Source organism: Botrytis deweyae (assembly GCF_014898535.1).
Source record: "Botrytis deweyae strain B1 chromosome Unknown BDEW_039, whole genome shotgun sequence".
NCBI lineage: Eukaryota > Fungi > Ascomycota > Leotiomycetes > Helotiales > Sclerotiniaceae > Botrytis > Botrytis deweyae.
Genome location: NW_024066246.1, coordinates 76,667 through 92,351, shown reverse-complemented (window position 1 = coordinate 92,351; position 15,685 = coordinate 76,667). Strand labels below are relative to the sequence as shown.

The following is a 15,685-nucleotide window of genomic DNA, read 5'->3' as shown; positions in this document are numbered from 1 at the left end:
GAATAAATCCCTGCCATGTAATAAAACACCACAAGTATAATGATAAGTTGCCATTTGGACATCATATAGCCACTAAGTAAAGAACAATAGCAGGATAGACCGATCAAAAACAATACTTAAACCTCACCCAACAGCTGAAATCCAATAAGAAACGAGATCGAAGACCCTTTATATCAACACGCACCTCAACACCCCTCCAAAACCCAGATTTAAACTCATAAGGTATCTTCAACAGAGAAACAAGCCCCCTCCAAAATAGTAATAGGTAAAGACTACTAAGTCATTTACTCTACCCCCATGTTCACCGATATAGTATCACTAAATACCCCTTTCTTTGTCCCTCCGCCTTTTCTGCCCCTAGCCCCCTTCTCTCTCCTCTTTCCCTATCTCTACCTCTCCATGTTTCACCATCACCTTCGCCAATTTGTTCTCCCTCCTCTTCTCTCTCCCTCCTTTTTCTTCCGCTTCTCCTCACTTCCCACTTTCACCGAAAGCCTCTCTGGATACAAATATATACCTACTACATGACTCCATCTTATACTTTCCTGCAAGATTCCCTCATCTATCTATCCATCCATCCATCCATCTCTCACCTCACTCCATCACTTCACTCCACCTCACAAGACCAATCAAATCACAAAACCCAACACAAACAATCCATCACAATCCAGCATAATCATATACAAACATAAAAATCCATTATATTCTCATGTCAATATACCTACCCAACCTAATTATAAAGAAGGTCCAATCCCCAATCCTCCAATCTTTCTCCACTCGTATCTTCTCTCCCTCCAAAATGCAAGTCCGTCCGCCCCGAATTTTGCCTGCCCTTCCCGCCCCCTCTCCAAAATCACAACCCCCAAAATCCTCAAGATCACCCACCCCCATTCGCTATGCAATTCTCATCAACCAGATGAAGCCCAAGCGTCCCAAGAAAGGCATCGCCCTTAAAATCTCGCCATCACTCACAAAATTGATTCGAAAGCTTGAAAGGAAAGAAGAAGAAAACGATTAGGTAAAGAAAATAGGCAATGCCTGGTATATTATTACTCCACGCCACCCTCTCAAAAACGAGTGAAGACAACGACGTTGTAGAATTATGACTACCTTAGAATTCTTATCGTATCGTACCCATGCCTCCATCCATCCATATTCGCTTTATTCTAAAAGTTCTCCTCCCAAGCAAATCGACCGAATCGGCCGGAAAGCATAACCTGGGTATGCATGATAGGAAACGATACCCCCCATAATACTCATCCTCGTTATTGTGAAGACAAAGATCTGGGATTTGATCAAGGTCATATTGTGTATCGGTTGGTCTGTTGTTGTATAATGTTTCAGGCTTATAGCTCGTGTTGGATGTTTTCGATTTCGTTTGTAAATAATTTGTAATTATTTTCGTTCATCTGTCCATCCCCAAGGAAATTAGAAATTATGCCTCATATAAAAACATATGCAAAGAGAGTGCTAACCTTGAGAATCATATTAATAGGTTTGGCCTCCGTTTCTCCTTCAAAAGCCGTGAATAAAACCTGTGCCGAAGTAGTTGAGGGTTTGGGTTTAAATTCCATAGCTTTCAGTACTACAGTATTCAGAATGACTCTGTGAGTATTTTCTTGTCGCATGACCAATCGTACACTATTTCCTTCTAGCATTGATGAATCGAAACTGCCAGGAATTGCATGACCGTTGTCGTCGAAATCGACGCATGATTTTGGTGCATTAATTTTCAGAGTGCCGACTCCTCTTTCCTTCCAACCTAGCTCCTTGGATCCCATTGCGAACAATTTAGCTCGAATCTGTAATATGGTTGCTTCGTCGGCTTCGCCGTCGTCAATGTGGACTAGATTATGATTAGAAACAAGAACATATCACAATCGCAGAATCAAATTTTTACCTTTCTTGGTCTTTTTCTTTTCCTCAACAACTGCCTTCTCCCCCCCTTCCTCTTCATCGCCCTCAGCACCATCATCGCTATCGTCTTCGTCATCGTCAGAGTCCTCGGCATCACTAGCTGGAGCACCAAAGGGTTTGGCTGGCTTGCTGCCTAATCCAGCATTGTCTTTGCCCGGAGCTGCAAAGCTCGAAAGCTTTGGTCCAGATCCACCAGCAAATCCATTTTTTAATCCACTGCCAAATACACTCCCTGATGCTAATCCACCAAAACCCGATGTGGCACCGCCACCGAATGCGCTTCCAAACCCAGATGTAGACTTTTCTGCCGAGGAGCTTGAGATCGAGGATGTAGGTGTGGAGCTTGCTGGTTTGGCAGAGGCAAAAGATCCAAATCCTGAAAGTGGTGATTTTGCCCCCGAACCAAAAACGCTAGGTGTAGATGCGCCGATTGTGCCAAATGGAGAAGTACTAGCAGATGCTAAAGCGCCAAATCCTGAGCTTGCAAATTTATCACCAGATGTACTTCCAAATGTTGACTTGATAGGATTCTCGGTGGATGGTTTTGATGTTTCGGCAGTCTTCGATGCCTCGTTCTGGCTTCTCTCCTGAGAGGGTATATTAGTAAACTTTTAAATACTTTAGGAACACGACATTGAATAAAAGTAGATCTACCTTTGCTAAAACTTTATCTGATATTCTGGATGGTTCTTGTGAAGTATCTCTAGGTCTCTTCTTTTCTGGACCTGATCTCATCGTTCGACTCCCATTTAAACTTCCTTCACTTGTAATCCCATTGTTTCTCGCACTATCGTCTTCCGCCTGATTTGTATCGTCATCTTGATCTCTGCCACGCTTCTTTTTGGGCGAAGAAACTCTATCTCTCATTTCCTCGTCTTGCGCATCAATCGATTCAGCCTCGGGCGTAGTCTCTTTGTCTGTACCGGACATATCCTTATCTTCTGTTTGAGTTTCTGATTGTGGTATCTGCGAAGGTGTTTCTGTAGGCAATGGAAGCTTGTCTGAAATGCTTGTGTGCTTTAATTCTTCACTTGCAGCCATAGTAGCAGCATCATCTTTTTGTGAATTATCGTTCTCCCCCTCTGTTGCTGAAGTGGGAGCTGGGGAGTGATCATTTTCTTCAACCATATCGGATTTGGAATTGGCCGATTTTAAATGATCTCGAATTTCGAAAGATGCTGAAGCTGGATCAGCTCCAGTGTTTGAAGGTGTAGCCATTTTGCGATTAATTTTATGTAAATCTTTTTCTGTTCACAAAATTTGAATTGAAAGGGTTTTTAACTTTGGGAAGAAGAACTCGGTCTGCGGCCTGCGGTCTGCCCCTCAATGCCAGCAAATGCGGCTCGCGTTACTTTTTAGGCGATAGGTTGGTTGGTTACCTACCTGGCCTGGGCAAAACTTTGTATGACTGCAACTTCAATTTGATATTCAATTTGATATTCAATGTGATATTCAATGTGATATTCTATAAATACACAATTTGAGCTGTATAAGTACAATAACTATTCAACATTCACATTTTGCGTTCGAACTTTGATAAATGACTCAGCTGAACCAAGAATTATATTTCTCGAAGTCGAGATCACTTTGAGTAACTCGAATGGTTCTCAAGGTTTTCAAGGGGATTAATTGTTCTTTCATGGCCGTACATTCAAAAGTTTGACTGGAGGCTTCATGCGAATTTACTTTTAGGATTGATATTCAAACAACATGAGGAATGCCAAATTACAATTGATTCAACAGTCCCAAAGATCCCCACGAGTTCAATATCTCTGCTTTGAACAGATGGTCATGATCAGACATATCCATTAGCAAGATTGGCAACGAGAACAAGCAGGTAAGATTGTTTGAATGAAGTCGATACGGTTTTGATACAAGACCGACCTTCTTAAGATTAAGATGATACACCAGCAAATTGGCGATCTATTTCCAGGTAATAAAGGGGAACTTTATATGGAATGTGAAAACGGGTTTGACTTTGATCTTACTATAAATCTACAAGTGTAAACTTCAAGTAAAGACTGGATAATTGAGATTTGTTAGTTCCGCAGATCTCGAAGATTTATGTTTTTGCAACTATTGATAAGTCTTACCTAGATACCAACTAATTATGAAAGGCGACTATAAGTACGACAATACAATCTCCATATTTTGCAAGACCTATGAGTTTCTATATCTGCATTCTTCAAAAATCATTATCAATACAATCCTCTGGCTTTTGCATTTTGCAAGAGGAAAACCATAATCATGGGATTATTCATCAAAACTTTCATCTGCTATCTTGCTACAATAGCCCTCTCCGTCTCAGCCAGCGTTAATCTCGACGTCCAATCTCTCACTGTGGATGTAAGCAGTTTCAACAAAGAAATTTATTACTATGATGGCTCCATTGGTAATTACACTCTCATAGACGCCGGCTTCACTACTGTTCACAATGGAACTCAAAAGGCAATCGCGGATACCATTATCCTGGTCCCATCTGGACCATCCGAGTTGCAAGAAATTGTGCAGCTGATAAGTCAAAGCTTGCGTTCTTATATCGTCCGACTGATGGATGACTTGAAACCGAAGAAATCAGACTTTGCGTCGAATGATCTTCTGGGGAGCGTGATTGCGAGATTGGAAGTGATGAAGAATGATTTCCAAGCTTTCGAAAAAGTCTTGATTGAGAAGCCATCTGAGGAGGAGTCACTGCCACACATGATTGAAGCCGCTTTTGATAGTATTAATAGCGCTGTAATTACTGCTATTGATTTTCTTGCTAATTAAGTATTATTACGGTGCAAGAGACGGGTCCTGATAGGATATATGATATTATAAGAGGAAAGGAGGAGCTCGCGGTTGTTAATGGAAACACGAATCTCATATGGAACAAGACATAATAGAAACCAATAAACAGTATTTTAGTTAGAAAAAAAACCCATCTAATCTCAATAAGGCTGAACCCCTAAGTCCGCCTCTTGTAACCAGCATTGTAAGACATAATCTACAAAATATGAAACATATCAAATCATCCTCCTTCCCCATCCAAAACACAGATATCACGCGCCTATCGCGCTAAACGCCACGTCGGTATCGTTCAAATAGCCGATGCCCCACCAGCAAAGCTCCCCTCACCCCGCCATATCCCTTTCTTCCAAGGTTTACTCAACAATCATCCATTTCATCACTGAATCCTCATACGATCTCGTAAGTCCTCCCGCTTTCATACACAGTTCATTTTCATCACTCGAAGAGAAAATAAATCGTCTTGCCAAATATATCTGTGGAAAATTGTAAGATGATTTGCTGATAATTCCTTGTTTATCTACACATACAGTCCCTCGAACGAATAATCACACAAATCATTCACAATGTCCGCCTTTGATACCGCAGTTGTCGATTCCAAGAAGCTTACTAGTAAGCCTGGATCTGATGATTTACTCGAGATTTACAGTATGTGTTTTTTTTTGCTCCCGCTCTGCTCTCTTTCAGCTCCGCAGATTTGGTACAGAACCGAGGCTTGGGAAAAACATAGTTGTGATCGAAAGCTTGCTTCGAAGCTGGTGGATGATGAATCGCGACGAAAGAATGATAAGCACAGATACATATTAGGGCAGCAGAAAGCAAATGGAAATATGCTAACACAAGATGCACAAAATAGGTTTATACAAAGTAGCCATCGGTGACGACATCTCCAAAGCTGAGGCTCCAGGAATGTTCGACATCAAGGTTCGTTCTTAATTTCCCTCTCTTCTCTTCTCTTTCCCCCATCACTTCCACCTCACCCTCTTCATCTTTTTCTCCCAACCCCAAATCCTCACAATCTAACACCCCTCCCCACAACAGGGCAAAGCCAAGAAGAAGGCGTGGCAAGAAAAGGTCGATTCCGGCATCACAGCCGACGAAGCCAAAGAGAAATACGTCGCCAAGATCGAGGAATTAAAGGAGAAGTGTGGATATGATGCCGATAAGGTACCTGAGGCTGTTGGAGGAAACTAAACTTTCAAGGGAAGTGCTGGTTTTGCGGAAGGGATGCATGGAGAATATACAAGGATTGCATAGTTGAGCTAGGGATTCGGAGGGACATAGAAATGCATAGTGGATGGAGGATTATGTTTATGTTTGAGAAAGCAAGCAAGCAAGCAAGAATGAGCGTATGATTATGCATAAATCAGTTGATACTGTTTCAAACTTTCATGCATAAAGATATATTTGTGTTGCATCTGTCGGATTTGTTTATTTCTGCATTTTGTTCTGTGATGAAATTACTACCCCGTTGAATCTACTTATGATCTCATCACAAAATCCAAACCAAAGAGCCTGCAAACCCACATCTCCTCTAGGTGTGTGTCTAGATATGCATACCAATTTTCCAGCTGCGTAAACTCCAAATTCTTCTACCTGTCCAGCACGTATATTCCCACTTCCTTCCAACCATAATGGTCATCAATCTCCCTATTATAAACGCCGTCAATGTCTCGTGGTCAATAGTGAATACTGTCTTATATCATAGATGAAACGAACAAAATTTATGAAAAGGGGAAAATGAAATATTGAAAATGGAGAATAATAAATGAAACTCCTAACACAATCAATCATGTCTTCCACGTATTCCCCATCCAATCCGGTTCGCTGTATGATGCACTCGCACACCATGGGATATCGTCTTTGCCATATGGAATTAGAGGGAGATCGTAGGGCATTCTTGCGCCTACTATTATCGTGTTGCTTTCTTCCTGATCCTCCACCTTTCGTTCATCATCTCTTGTCCTGTTTAGATATTCCCCCTTTACCTCTAAATTCTCTTGATTGGCTATTTCCAAAGAAGAGACAGAAGAAGAAGTAGAAGGTATATCGCTCCCAAAACACGGTACCATCTTCACCTTCTTTCTGCTCTGCTCTTCCTTCCATAAGTCAGGCCAAACCAGCACTCCGATCTCATAACTACAGATTCGAACTTCGCCTGCTGAATTGAGTGGTTCGCCCCATGCTTGCTTAGAGAGGTTGGCTGAAGTAACGAGCATCCAATCTATCGATTTTTGAGATGAGGAATTTGAACTTGCATCTGAATTGAAACGGATGTAGGTTTTTATGTGAGGGGCTGCACGTTTGCGGTATGCTTCTTGAACTTTTGCTTCTGAGGGAGTAGAAGATTGAGAAGGAGAGTTGGATGGTAATGACGACGAACAAGAATGTTGAGCGCCATCGCCAGCCCAGTGACAAAGCATTGGTTTCAGATATGCTAGTTGTTTTCCTTGAGCTGGTGTGAGGATCTTGGTATGAATAGCATTGCCAGATGCGTAACCATTTATGCTCCTTCTGACCTCATCTGCAGTTGGGAAAACAATTTTGAATTTTGAATTAGTTTTCCTCGGAGATTGGGATGTGTTGAGGGCTTTGAGAAAGTGTGTTAACCATTTATCTGTTGGGCCTAGAGATGCTATGGAGGAAATTTGAATCACTATTTCTGGTTGAGTGTCGTGGTAGCATGGGACGGATTTGAGAGCGTTGGTGAGGCCGGCCCAACCCCATGCGGTTTGTGACGGAGAGAGCTCGATTCTTTGTTTTCCTGGAACGCTACCTATTAAGGCTGCTTTTATTTCAGAGAAATCGTATTTGAGCAGTTGTTCGACTAATGGTTTGCAAATGATTCTTTTGGTATCATAAGCTCGTAGGTAGTTGAGAAGATCTAACTTGAATTTTGTACCTGAGCCTATTTTGAAGGGTTCAATTGGGGTTGGCTTCTCTGGGACGAGAAAAGGAAGATGGGGTGATTTCCATAGAGCTTGGGTCATGTTTGTCCAGTCAAATGGTATCATATTGGCTGTATGAATTATGATTTGAGCAGTGAAGTCGTGTCGGAGAAGAATGAGCATCTATCCACGTTAGTAACTGGGGATTCAGTTGTAGATCTGTTAGGGGTGTGATACCTTAGAATGATGGGTCCCGAACATCTCAGGCATGTAAGCTGTGAGAAGCTTGATATTAGGATATTTCAAAGCTTGTTCCTGAAATTCATCAGCATGATTTCAATTCCGTGCGGGGGCAGCATCGATATGTATCAGCAATGTCATTCTCTGAACTTTCAAGCCTCGACACAGCACTAAGACCGAGAGAAAGAAGCACATGATAAATGTAGGGGTAGAGGAAACTAGAAACATTATGCAAAAGGAACAGAGTTGCTGTATTATTGTGGAGCAAAGCGAAAAAGCCTCCACGGCAGTGGCCCAGCGGAGCGTCATCCAATTCAGCCAAGGAAGAAAGAAATCAGCCTACCACAAGATTGAGTCTGGATTGATCCTCCCTTTTCCAAAACCCATGAATCACGTTAACTCTGACGAGATTCCGTACATCCTCATCAAATTGTTCCATGAGAAAGTCAAGGTTATGTAAATAATTGAACTCCCAGCATTCTGATATCAAGGGATCACCAAGAATATCTTTTAGCGATACAGCGTCCACATTGGATGAAGCCGGTAGATCTCGAATTGTTGTAAGCTGGAATGGCGACTTCACCACCTCTCGCTTTGTATGTTCTAGCACTGGGTATTTGCCATCCATTGAACTTTTCTCAGAGAATTCAACTGGCTTTTGATCGACTTCTTTCTGGTTAGGAGTTTCTTCCTCCTCAAGCATCACCGGCTTGGGACTTCCTATCCTACGTCTTCGTAATGGAGGTGGTGATATCGATCTATCTATACCCCTCCGTGCAATTTTTGTGTTAGTATTATCATTATCATTAGTAATATCGTCTACTTTACGTTTCTTCTGAGCAAGTTCACCTGAACCTTGACTTTGATGTTAATCCATGGCCATTGATGATTGGATGGATACCTATGTCTGCGTAGGTAGGACTTTCCTTTGTTCAATGACAATTTATATCATAATTCGTGCTTGAAATGAAGTGGATGGCAAGCCAAGTCGCCACTTCAAGAGATCGATTGTAGTGTTTAGAAAACACTTTATATTGAACTTTCTTGAATGTTCATGACTACCTACCTAGTAATTGCTCACTCGTGATTGAACTAGATACCCCGTACCTAAAAAGTGATAGGAGGAAGGAAGGGAAGGATCCATAATCACGTGAAATTTCGTCCAAAAAAAGAAATTACAAGGATTCAATCTGTTAGCGAACAACGCTAATGGTGCAACTGTGTTCCATCAATTTGTATGGAGTAAATGAAAGAAGATGAGAGTCGAGATCCTTTCTTCACATCACTTCACTCTTTTTATCCCCCACGATACATAACGATTTCTCAAGACGTTTCTTGAGTTTACGATACTTATGCGATATATTGACGGTCATATTTCAAATTAATTGAGGACAACGAACCTCTCCTTCTTACCTTCTTTGGCGGATTCGTCGCGACCCGCATTAATCTTTTGATTTCAGGGTGCAGATAGCCCCCTAACTTCGTCCTTCAATATGCGTTTTCTTTCGGTCTCGTTATTATCGACTGTCTTTGCTTCTGTAGTATTAGCACAGACTGGAGAACAATCAGTAGAGAATTCCTCTCCCGATTTACCTGGTGAAGAGGAAGCTGCTGATGTACCACAACCAACAACATTTAATGGAGTTCAAGTCCCCCCTCTACCCGATATAGATGGAGAACTATTTAATCAGACAGTCGCGGAAGGTTATTGGTTTGTTAAGCATCACTCGTGAGAATTTATCCTCTCAACTCGTTGGGGAGATCACTATGCTCACCACGGTTCTAGACCTTATTGCCCGCATTGTATACACATTGCGCCAACATGGCAAACTCTCTACGAATTCTATTATACTTCGAAACCTGTCAAATCGGGAGCTGACGATACCGCATCGACTTCAATGAACACTTTCACCGCCTATTACAACTACCATTTCGGTTCTCTTGATTGTATCGCTTTTGGAACTGCCTGTACAGACCATGGCGTAACTTCTTTCCCAACATTTATTTTATATAAGGATGGTGAAGAAGCCAAACGATTTGTTGGACCTAAAGATATGGAAAAGTTGGGTGCTTTCATCGAGGATAATTTAGAATCTATCAGACCAGGCTCTAGACCAATTGGTGGACCAAAGTACCCAGAAGAACGTGCAACACAAAGTCCAGATTATCAGCCCGGAGCAGCTGCTTCAAAGGAGACGGAAAAGACAACCGAGAAATCGACAGAGAAAGAATCCGATAAGTTATTTGATAAATCATCCGAAAAGGCACCCGAAAAGACATCCGAAAAATCTACAGAAAAGGCATCCGAAGGATCCGCGCAAAAGCCAAAGACAGGAGCTGGGAAAGTAGCAGATGAGGTCGCAGACGCTGTTGCTCCAGTAAAGGATGCCGTCAAGGATACTGCCGAGAATGTCAAGGACAGTGTTAAGGACGCCGTCAAGGAAACGAAACCTGAAGTTGCCAAAATCACCACTAAGCCTATCCTTAAAGCCACACCAATTGAGAATAAGCCTTCAAAACCTACTCAAACTGCGAACCCACTCGGTACATCCGTATCCCTTACAGCCGAGAGCTTTCAAAATTTGGTTACTATGTCACAGGATCCGTGGTTTATCAAATTTTACGCCCCATGGTGTCATCATTGTCAAGCTATGGCTCCTAATTGGGCTCAATTGGCAAAGGAAATGAAAGGGAAACTAAACATTGGAGAAGTCAATTGTGAAGCAGAGTCTAGATTATGCAAGGACGTCCACGTTCGAGGATATCCCACCATTCATTTCTTCCGCGGCGGAGAACGCGTCGAATATGAAGGACTTAGAGGATTGGGTGATTTCGTTACCTTTGCCAACAAGGCCGTTGATATCGGAGATGGTGTTAAGGATATTGATGCGGCTGAGTTCAAGGAATTAGAGGAGAAAGAAGATGTCATCTTTGTTTACTTTTACGATCATGCTACTACAAGCGAAGATTTCGCTGCATTGGAAAGATTGACTTTGAGTTTGATCGGACACGCCAAACTTGTCAAAACCAACAGTGCTGCTCTTGCTGATCGATACAAGATTACAACTTGGCCTCGTTTATTGGTATCCCGAGATGGTAGACCAACTTATTACACAGCACTCGCACCTCAAGACATGCGCGATTTCAGAAAGGTTCTTCATTGGATGCAATCAGTTTGGTTACCTGTCGTGCCAGAACTTACAGCTTCCAATTCTCGCGAAATTATGGATGGTAAAATTGTTGTCCTTGCAATTCTTTCTCGAGACCGCGAACATGATTTTGAAATGGCTAAGAAAGAATTGAAGCAAGCTGCGTTGGAATGGATGGATAAACAAATTATTAATTATCAACGTGAACGTCAAGAGTTGAGAGATGCAAAGCAACTCAGATTAGAAGAAGCAGAAGATCGAAATGACCAAAGAGCTTTGAGAGCTGCTAAGAGTATCAGAATTAATATGGATAAATCTGATCAAAAGGAGGTTGGATTCGCTTGGGTTGATGGAGTTTTCTGGGAAAGATGGATTAGAAGTACATATGGTATTGAGGTTAAGAGTGATGGTGAAAAGGTCATTATTAATGATGAAGATGTAAGTACTCCCTCCGTTGTTTCTTTTCGATCATTTCTATTTTCATTGAGGTATATTGACGCTTCAAATAGAATCGACGCTACTGGGATACAACAATCACCGGCAACTATATCATTCCTTCTCGCACTTCAATTTTGGAAACCATTCCTAAGGTTGTCGTGAACCCTCCAGTTATCAAACCAAAGAGTACAGTGGGTTCATTCGAAAAAGCATTCTTCAATGTTAGGGGTGCAATTTCAGGGCATCCATTCCTCAGTTTCGGAGTTGCACTAGGAATGATCCTAGGTGCCACGATGTATGGAAGAGGAAAGATTGGTGCGAGAAGAGGTGGTTTCTTTAGAGTAGATGATGGTGGTAAGGATGGTTTATTGGGTGGTGTTAATGGTGGTGGAAAAGTCGATTAAGGGGAGAAGAGTAATTTGAGAATTTAGATGAGAGCATGGTTCTTGGGGATGAAAGAAATGAGATGGGAGATGGGGGATAGGAGTTGATTGAATTGATTCATTGATTAATGGTTTTATGGTAGCGTAGGTAGGTAGGGTAGGAATTCTTTGTTCAATTTTTCAATGTATTATAAATTGCATAGGGTTAAAGGGCTTGATTGCCTAACCTTTTGAAGATATATCTTTCTATATCTATCTTTTTTGAATTGAAAATATATATGTTGGTTTGGAATGAGGATTATGTATGAGGGGAGAAAGAAAATGTCGCATTTTCATTTTCTATTAGATGCTGTATTTTGATTTGATTAGATTTGAGTTGAGTTGATTTGAGTTGATTCATTCCGCTTATATATAAGATTCGTGATTCTGTAAATAAAAAATATAAAAATATAAAAATATAAAAATATAAAAATATAAAATATAAAAATATAAAAATATAAAATATAAAAATATAAAAATATAAAAATATAAAAATATAAAAATATAAAAAAACAAAAACAAAAATGAATAATAAAAAATATAAAAATATAAAAATATAAAAATATAAAAATATAAAAATATAAAAATATAAAAATATAAAAATATAAAAATATAAAAATATAAAAATATAAAAATATAAAATAATAAATATAAAATATAAAATATAAAATAGAAAAATATAATATAATACAAAATAATATAATACAAAATAATATAATACAAAATAGTACAAAATAATATAGAGGAATTTATTTATTATGAGAATCTACTTATTATAAATATAAATTCTCATCTACTGACTTAGTTAGTAGGTTAGTCGTTAGTTAGTAGTTAGTAGTAGTTGGTTAATAGTTAGTTAGTAGTTAGTAGTAGTTGGTTAATAGTTAGTTAGTAGTTAGTTAGTAATTAGTTAGTAGGTAGTTAGTCGTTAGTTAGTAGTTAGTAGTTAGTCGTTAGTAGTTAGTAGTTAGTAGTTAGTCGTTCGTAGTTAGTAGTTAGTAGTTAGTAGTTAGTAGTTAGTTCGTAGTTAGTTCGTAGTTCGTTCGTCGTTCGTTAGTAGTTAGTTAGTAGGTCGTTAATAGGTCGCTCCTCGCTAGATCCTAGCTCTCTCTAGTTAATAGATCCTAGATAGCTAGTAGTTAGTTTTAGTTCGTTAGTAGTTAGTCGTTAGTCGTTAGTCGTTCGTCGTTCGTAGTTAGTCGTTTCGTCGTTCGTCGTTAGTCGTTCGTCGTTCGTCGTTCGTCGTTCGTCGTTCGTCGTTCGTCGTTAGTCGTTAGTCGTTCGTCGCGTAGTTCCTTCGTCCTTAGTTAGGTCTTTGTAGTCGGTCTCTATCTCCTCGGTCGTCTCTCGTCCCCTCTTCTTTCTTTCTTCATTTCTTTATCCCTTCCTCCCCTCCTTCCTCCATTCCTTTCTCTCTCGCTTTACACGAATTCACCCTAACAAACCAGCCAACTGATCATGAACCTCCAGCAATCAATCCCTCGCCCCTACTCCCCCACTCTAGGCATACCATTCCCCTTCTCCATTTCTATCCCTTCTAAACTTTCATTTACCCACTCATAATCAGTTAGTTGTAGTATACATGGGAGACTCTTTATCTATTTATTCAGTTAGTTAGTTGTAGTATACATAGTAAACTCTCCATTCACTCAGCCATAGTATAAAAACTCTCCATCTCTCCATCCATCCATCCATCCATACACCCCTCCCCTCACAACCTCACAACCTCACCCCATCAACACAAATCCCCACTCCCTCCACCCCCGGCACACCACCTCCCCTTCTCCCCCTCCCCCTCCCCTCCCAAACTCCTCCACTTCAAAACCCACCCCGCAACCAACCCCCCCATCCTCTGCAACCCCCTATCCTTCACCCTCACCTCCCCCTCCCACCTCTCCACCTCCCTCCTCCACCTCCCCCTCTCCTCCTCAAACTCCGCATTCACAATCCCCATCTCCTCATCTTTATCTAAATTCTCCTCCCGCATTTTCGCAAACTCTTTTTTGAGATCCGCAAGCTCTTCTTCGGCAAGTTTCTCCTGTGAAGAAAGTTTTTCTTTCAGATGTGCGATTTGTTGATGCAAAGCAGTTTTTTCGAATAAATGCGTGCGCGCGGCTTGGGAAAAGATGTCGGATTGGAAATCGAGGGAGGAGGTTAGTTGGGTGATGCGGAGAGAGAGATGTTCTTTTTGGAGGAGTTCTTGTTGGAGAGTTTGGATTTGCGTGGTGAGGTGTGTGATGAGTTGGGTGGGGGAATGGGGGTTTGGGGTTGGAGCGATTGGGTTCTGGGAGGTGGAGAGTTGGTGTGGGGAGTTGTGGGATTGTGGGAGGGTGGTCATGATGAGGTTTTTTTTGCGGGCATTCGGATTTTGGTTGGGAGAGTTGTTTTGTTAGGTGTGGGGTTGGTGACTTGGGGTGCGCTTCTTGGGGGGTTTCTCTGCTGGTTTTGGGGAGGTGATGGTTTGATTTTAGATTTGAAAGCTCGAGTTCTAGTTGCTCTATTTTTTGAGTGAGGTGAGGGGGTTCTGGAGCGTTTTTCATTTGCTTGAGTTCGCGTTGGAGTTTGCTTGTCTTTTCATGTTCGGAAATGTAGCGAAGTCGCCATTTCTCTGTGGTAGGCTCATCTCCTTTCCGTGTTTTCGTCTCGAGTTCAAATCGCTTCCGCAATACATCGAGTTCACCCGCGGCTTCCTTCCATTTATTCTCCCAAGTCTTCGCTTCGAGATTGAGTCCGTGTGCTTGTTCTCTGAAAGATTCCAATTGTTTTTGAAGTCTCTCCTTATCCTCGATCTCAGCACGAAGAAGTCTGTTGAGATTATCTTGTACATCGGTTGTTTCCTTGCATCTATTCTCCCATTCCTTGACTTCGTTCATGGCTTTTTGTGCTTGTTGCAACGAAACATTTAGGCGCTGTTGTAGTTCTTCTTTCTCGAGTCGTAGAACAGTTATATCGACTTTTCGGACGGCTGGTGAATTGGGATTGATAGTAGAGAATGAGGAGGAAGGTTGTTGTTTTGATGGAATGACGACTGCTACGGATGTTCTTGGCGATGGTGTTTTCTTGTGACTTCCTGCTGCACCGGCCATGGAATTCGCTTTCCTCTTTCGACTTGGCGGATTTGGTGTACCATCTCCATCTCCTTTCTCATTCCCATTCTCATCTTCATCGTCGCTTGATGGAATTGTTCTTTCTCGCCCATTGACTCTTTCTGGTGTTACAGGTAGAAGTCTAGTATGTTTCGCAGGTGATGGAGATGAAAGACACGGTTTCTTGAATGGTCGATCATCTGAAAACTTCGCAGCTGGAGAGGATAATGTGTGTTTTTCTGAGAGATGTATTAAGTGGTTCATTCATATCAAAAGAAACCTATTAGTACTTACTAGTCTTCTGATGATCTGTTTTGACAGAATGGGGAGACAAGAAAGGTTGTTGACCTATCACTTTTTAATCATCGCAAACCTTGGAATAGATGTAACTACTTACTATTACTCTTCTTGAGACTTTGAGGAAACAATATTCTTCGTGTAGGAGGTAATATTGGAGGAACGACTTCAGAATTCTTCTGGGGAAGTATTGGAAGACTTTGTCTTGCAGGCGCAACTTTCTCTCTTGGTGATTTATGAGCTTTTCCCGGCTTGTGAAGTTTGTGAGGTGAAGACTTGTGAGGAGATTTATGAGGAGTCGATCTCTTATTTTTATTCGACGTCATGATTGTACAGTATTGATTGAGATTACAAACGGTTTCGTACTTCAACAGAAGTGCCGTTGAATAAATGACTTTGAGTATATAACACTTGGAGTGATGGATTGTGGAATGAAGAAACTGTAAGTGAATGAAGGATTT

General features: G+C 41.2%; 6 protein-coding genes across 6 annotated transcripts; 3 read left to right on the top strand and 3 right to left on the bottom strand.

Annotated features, from left to right (window-relative positions):
* Positions 1 to 1,346: 1,346 nt before the first annotated feature.
* EAE98_010679 (uncharacterized protein) lies at positions 1,347 to 3,135 on the bottom strand (the record flags this gene model as incomplete). The annotated part of the gene is made up of 4 exons (XM_038958300.1): positions 1,347 to 1,409; positions 1,476 to 1,846; positions 1,901 to 2,504; positions 2,572 to 3,135. The coding sequence occupies 4 exons, from the start codon at positions 3,133 to 3,135 to the stop codon at positions 1,347 to 1,349; spliced, it is 1,602 nt and encodes a 533-aa protein (XP_038805306.1).
* A 1,029-nt stretch (positions 3,136 to 4,164) lies between these two features.
* Positions 4,165 to 4,686, top strand: EAE98_010678 (uncharacterized protein; the record flags this gene model as incomplete). The annotated part of the gene is made up of 1 exon (XM_038958299.1): positions 4,165 to 4,686. One exon carries the CDS (start codon positions 4,165 to 4,167, stop codon positions 4,684 to 4,686), a length of 522 nt encoding a protein of 173 aa, XP_038805305.1.
* A 584-nt stretch (positions 4,687 to 5,270) lies between these two features.
* Positions 5,271 to 5,898, top strand: EAE98_010677 (uncharacterized protein; the record flags this gene model as incomplete). Its single annotated transcript, XM_038958298.1, has 3 exons — positions 5,271 to 5,352; positions 5,561 to 5,628; positions 5,746 to 5,898. 3 exons carry the CDS (start codon positions 5,271 to 5,273, stop codon positions 5,896 to 5,898), a joined length of 303 nt encoding a protein of 100 aa, XP_038805304.1.
* Positions 5,899 to 6,494: 596 nt separating this feature from the next.
* On the bottom strand, positions 6,495 to 9,275 carry EAE98_010676 (uncharacterized protein; the record flags this gene model as incomplete). Its single annotated transcript, XM_038958297.1, has 4 exons — positions 6,495 to 7,775; positions 7,830 to 7,907; positions 8,176 to 8,687; positions 9,233 to 9,275. 4 exons carry the CDS (start codon positions 9,273 to 9,275, stop codon positions 6,495 to 6,497), a joined length of 1,914 nt encoding a protein of 637 aa, XP_038805303.1.
* Positions 9,276 to 9,325: 50 nt separating this feature from the next.
* Positions 9,326 to 11,823, top strand: EAE98_010675 (uncharacterized protein; the record flags this gene model as incomplete). The annotated part of the gene is made up of 3 exons (XM_038958296.1): positions 9,326 to 9,561; positions 9,619 to 11,419; positions 11,491 to 11,823. The coding sequence occupies 3 exons, from the start codon at positions 9,326 to 9,328 to the stop codon at positions 11,821 to 11,823; spliced, it is 2,370 nt and encodes a 789-aa protein (XP_038805302.1).
* A 1,982-nt stretch (positions 11,824 to 13,805) lies between these two features.
* Positions 13,806 to 15,550, bottom strand: EAE98_010674 (uncharacterized protein; the record flags this gene model as incomplete). Its single annotated transcript, XM_038958295.1, has 3 exons — positions 13,806 to 15,166; positions 15,222 to 15,275; positions 15,325 to 15,550. The coding sequence occupies 3 exons, from the start codon at positions 15,548 to 15,550 to the stop codon at positions 13,806 to 13,808; spliced, it is 1,641 nt and encodes a 546-aa protein (XP_038805301.1).
* Positions 15,551 to 15,685: the final 135 nt, after the last annotated feature.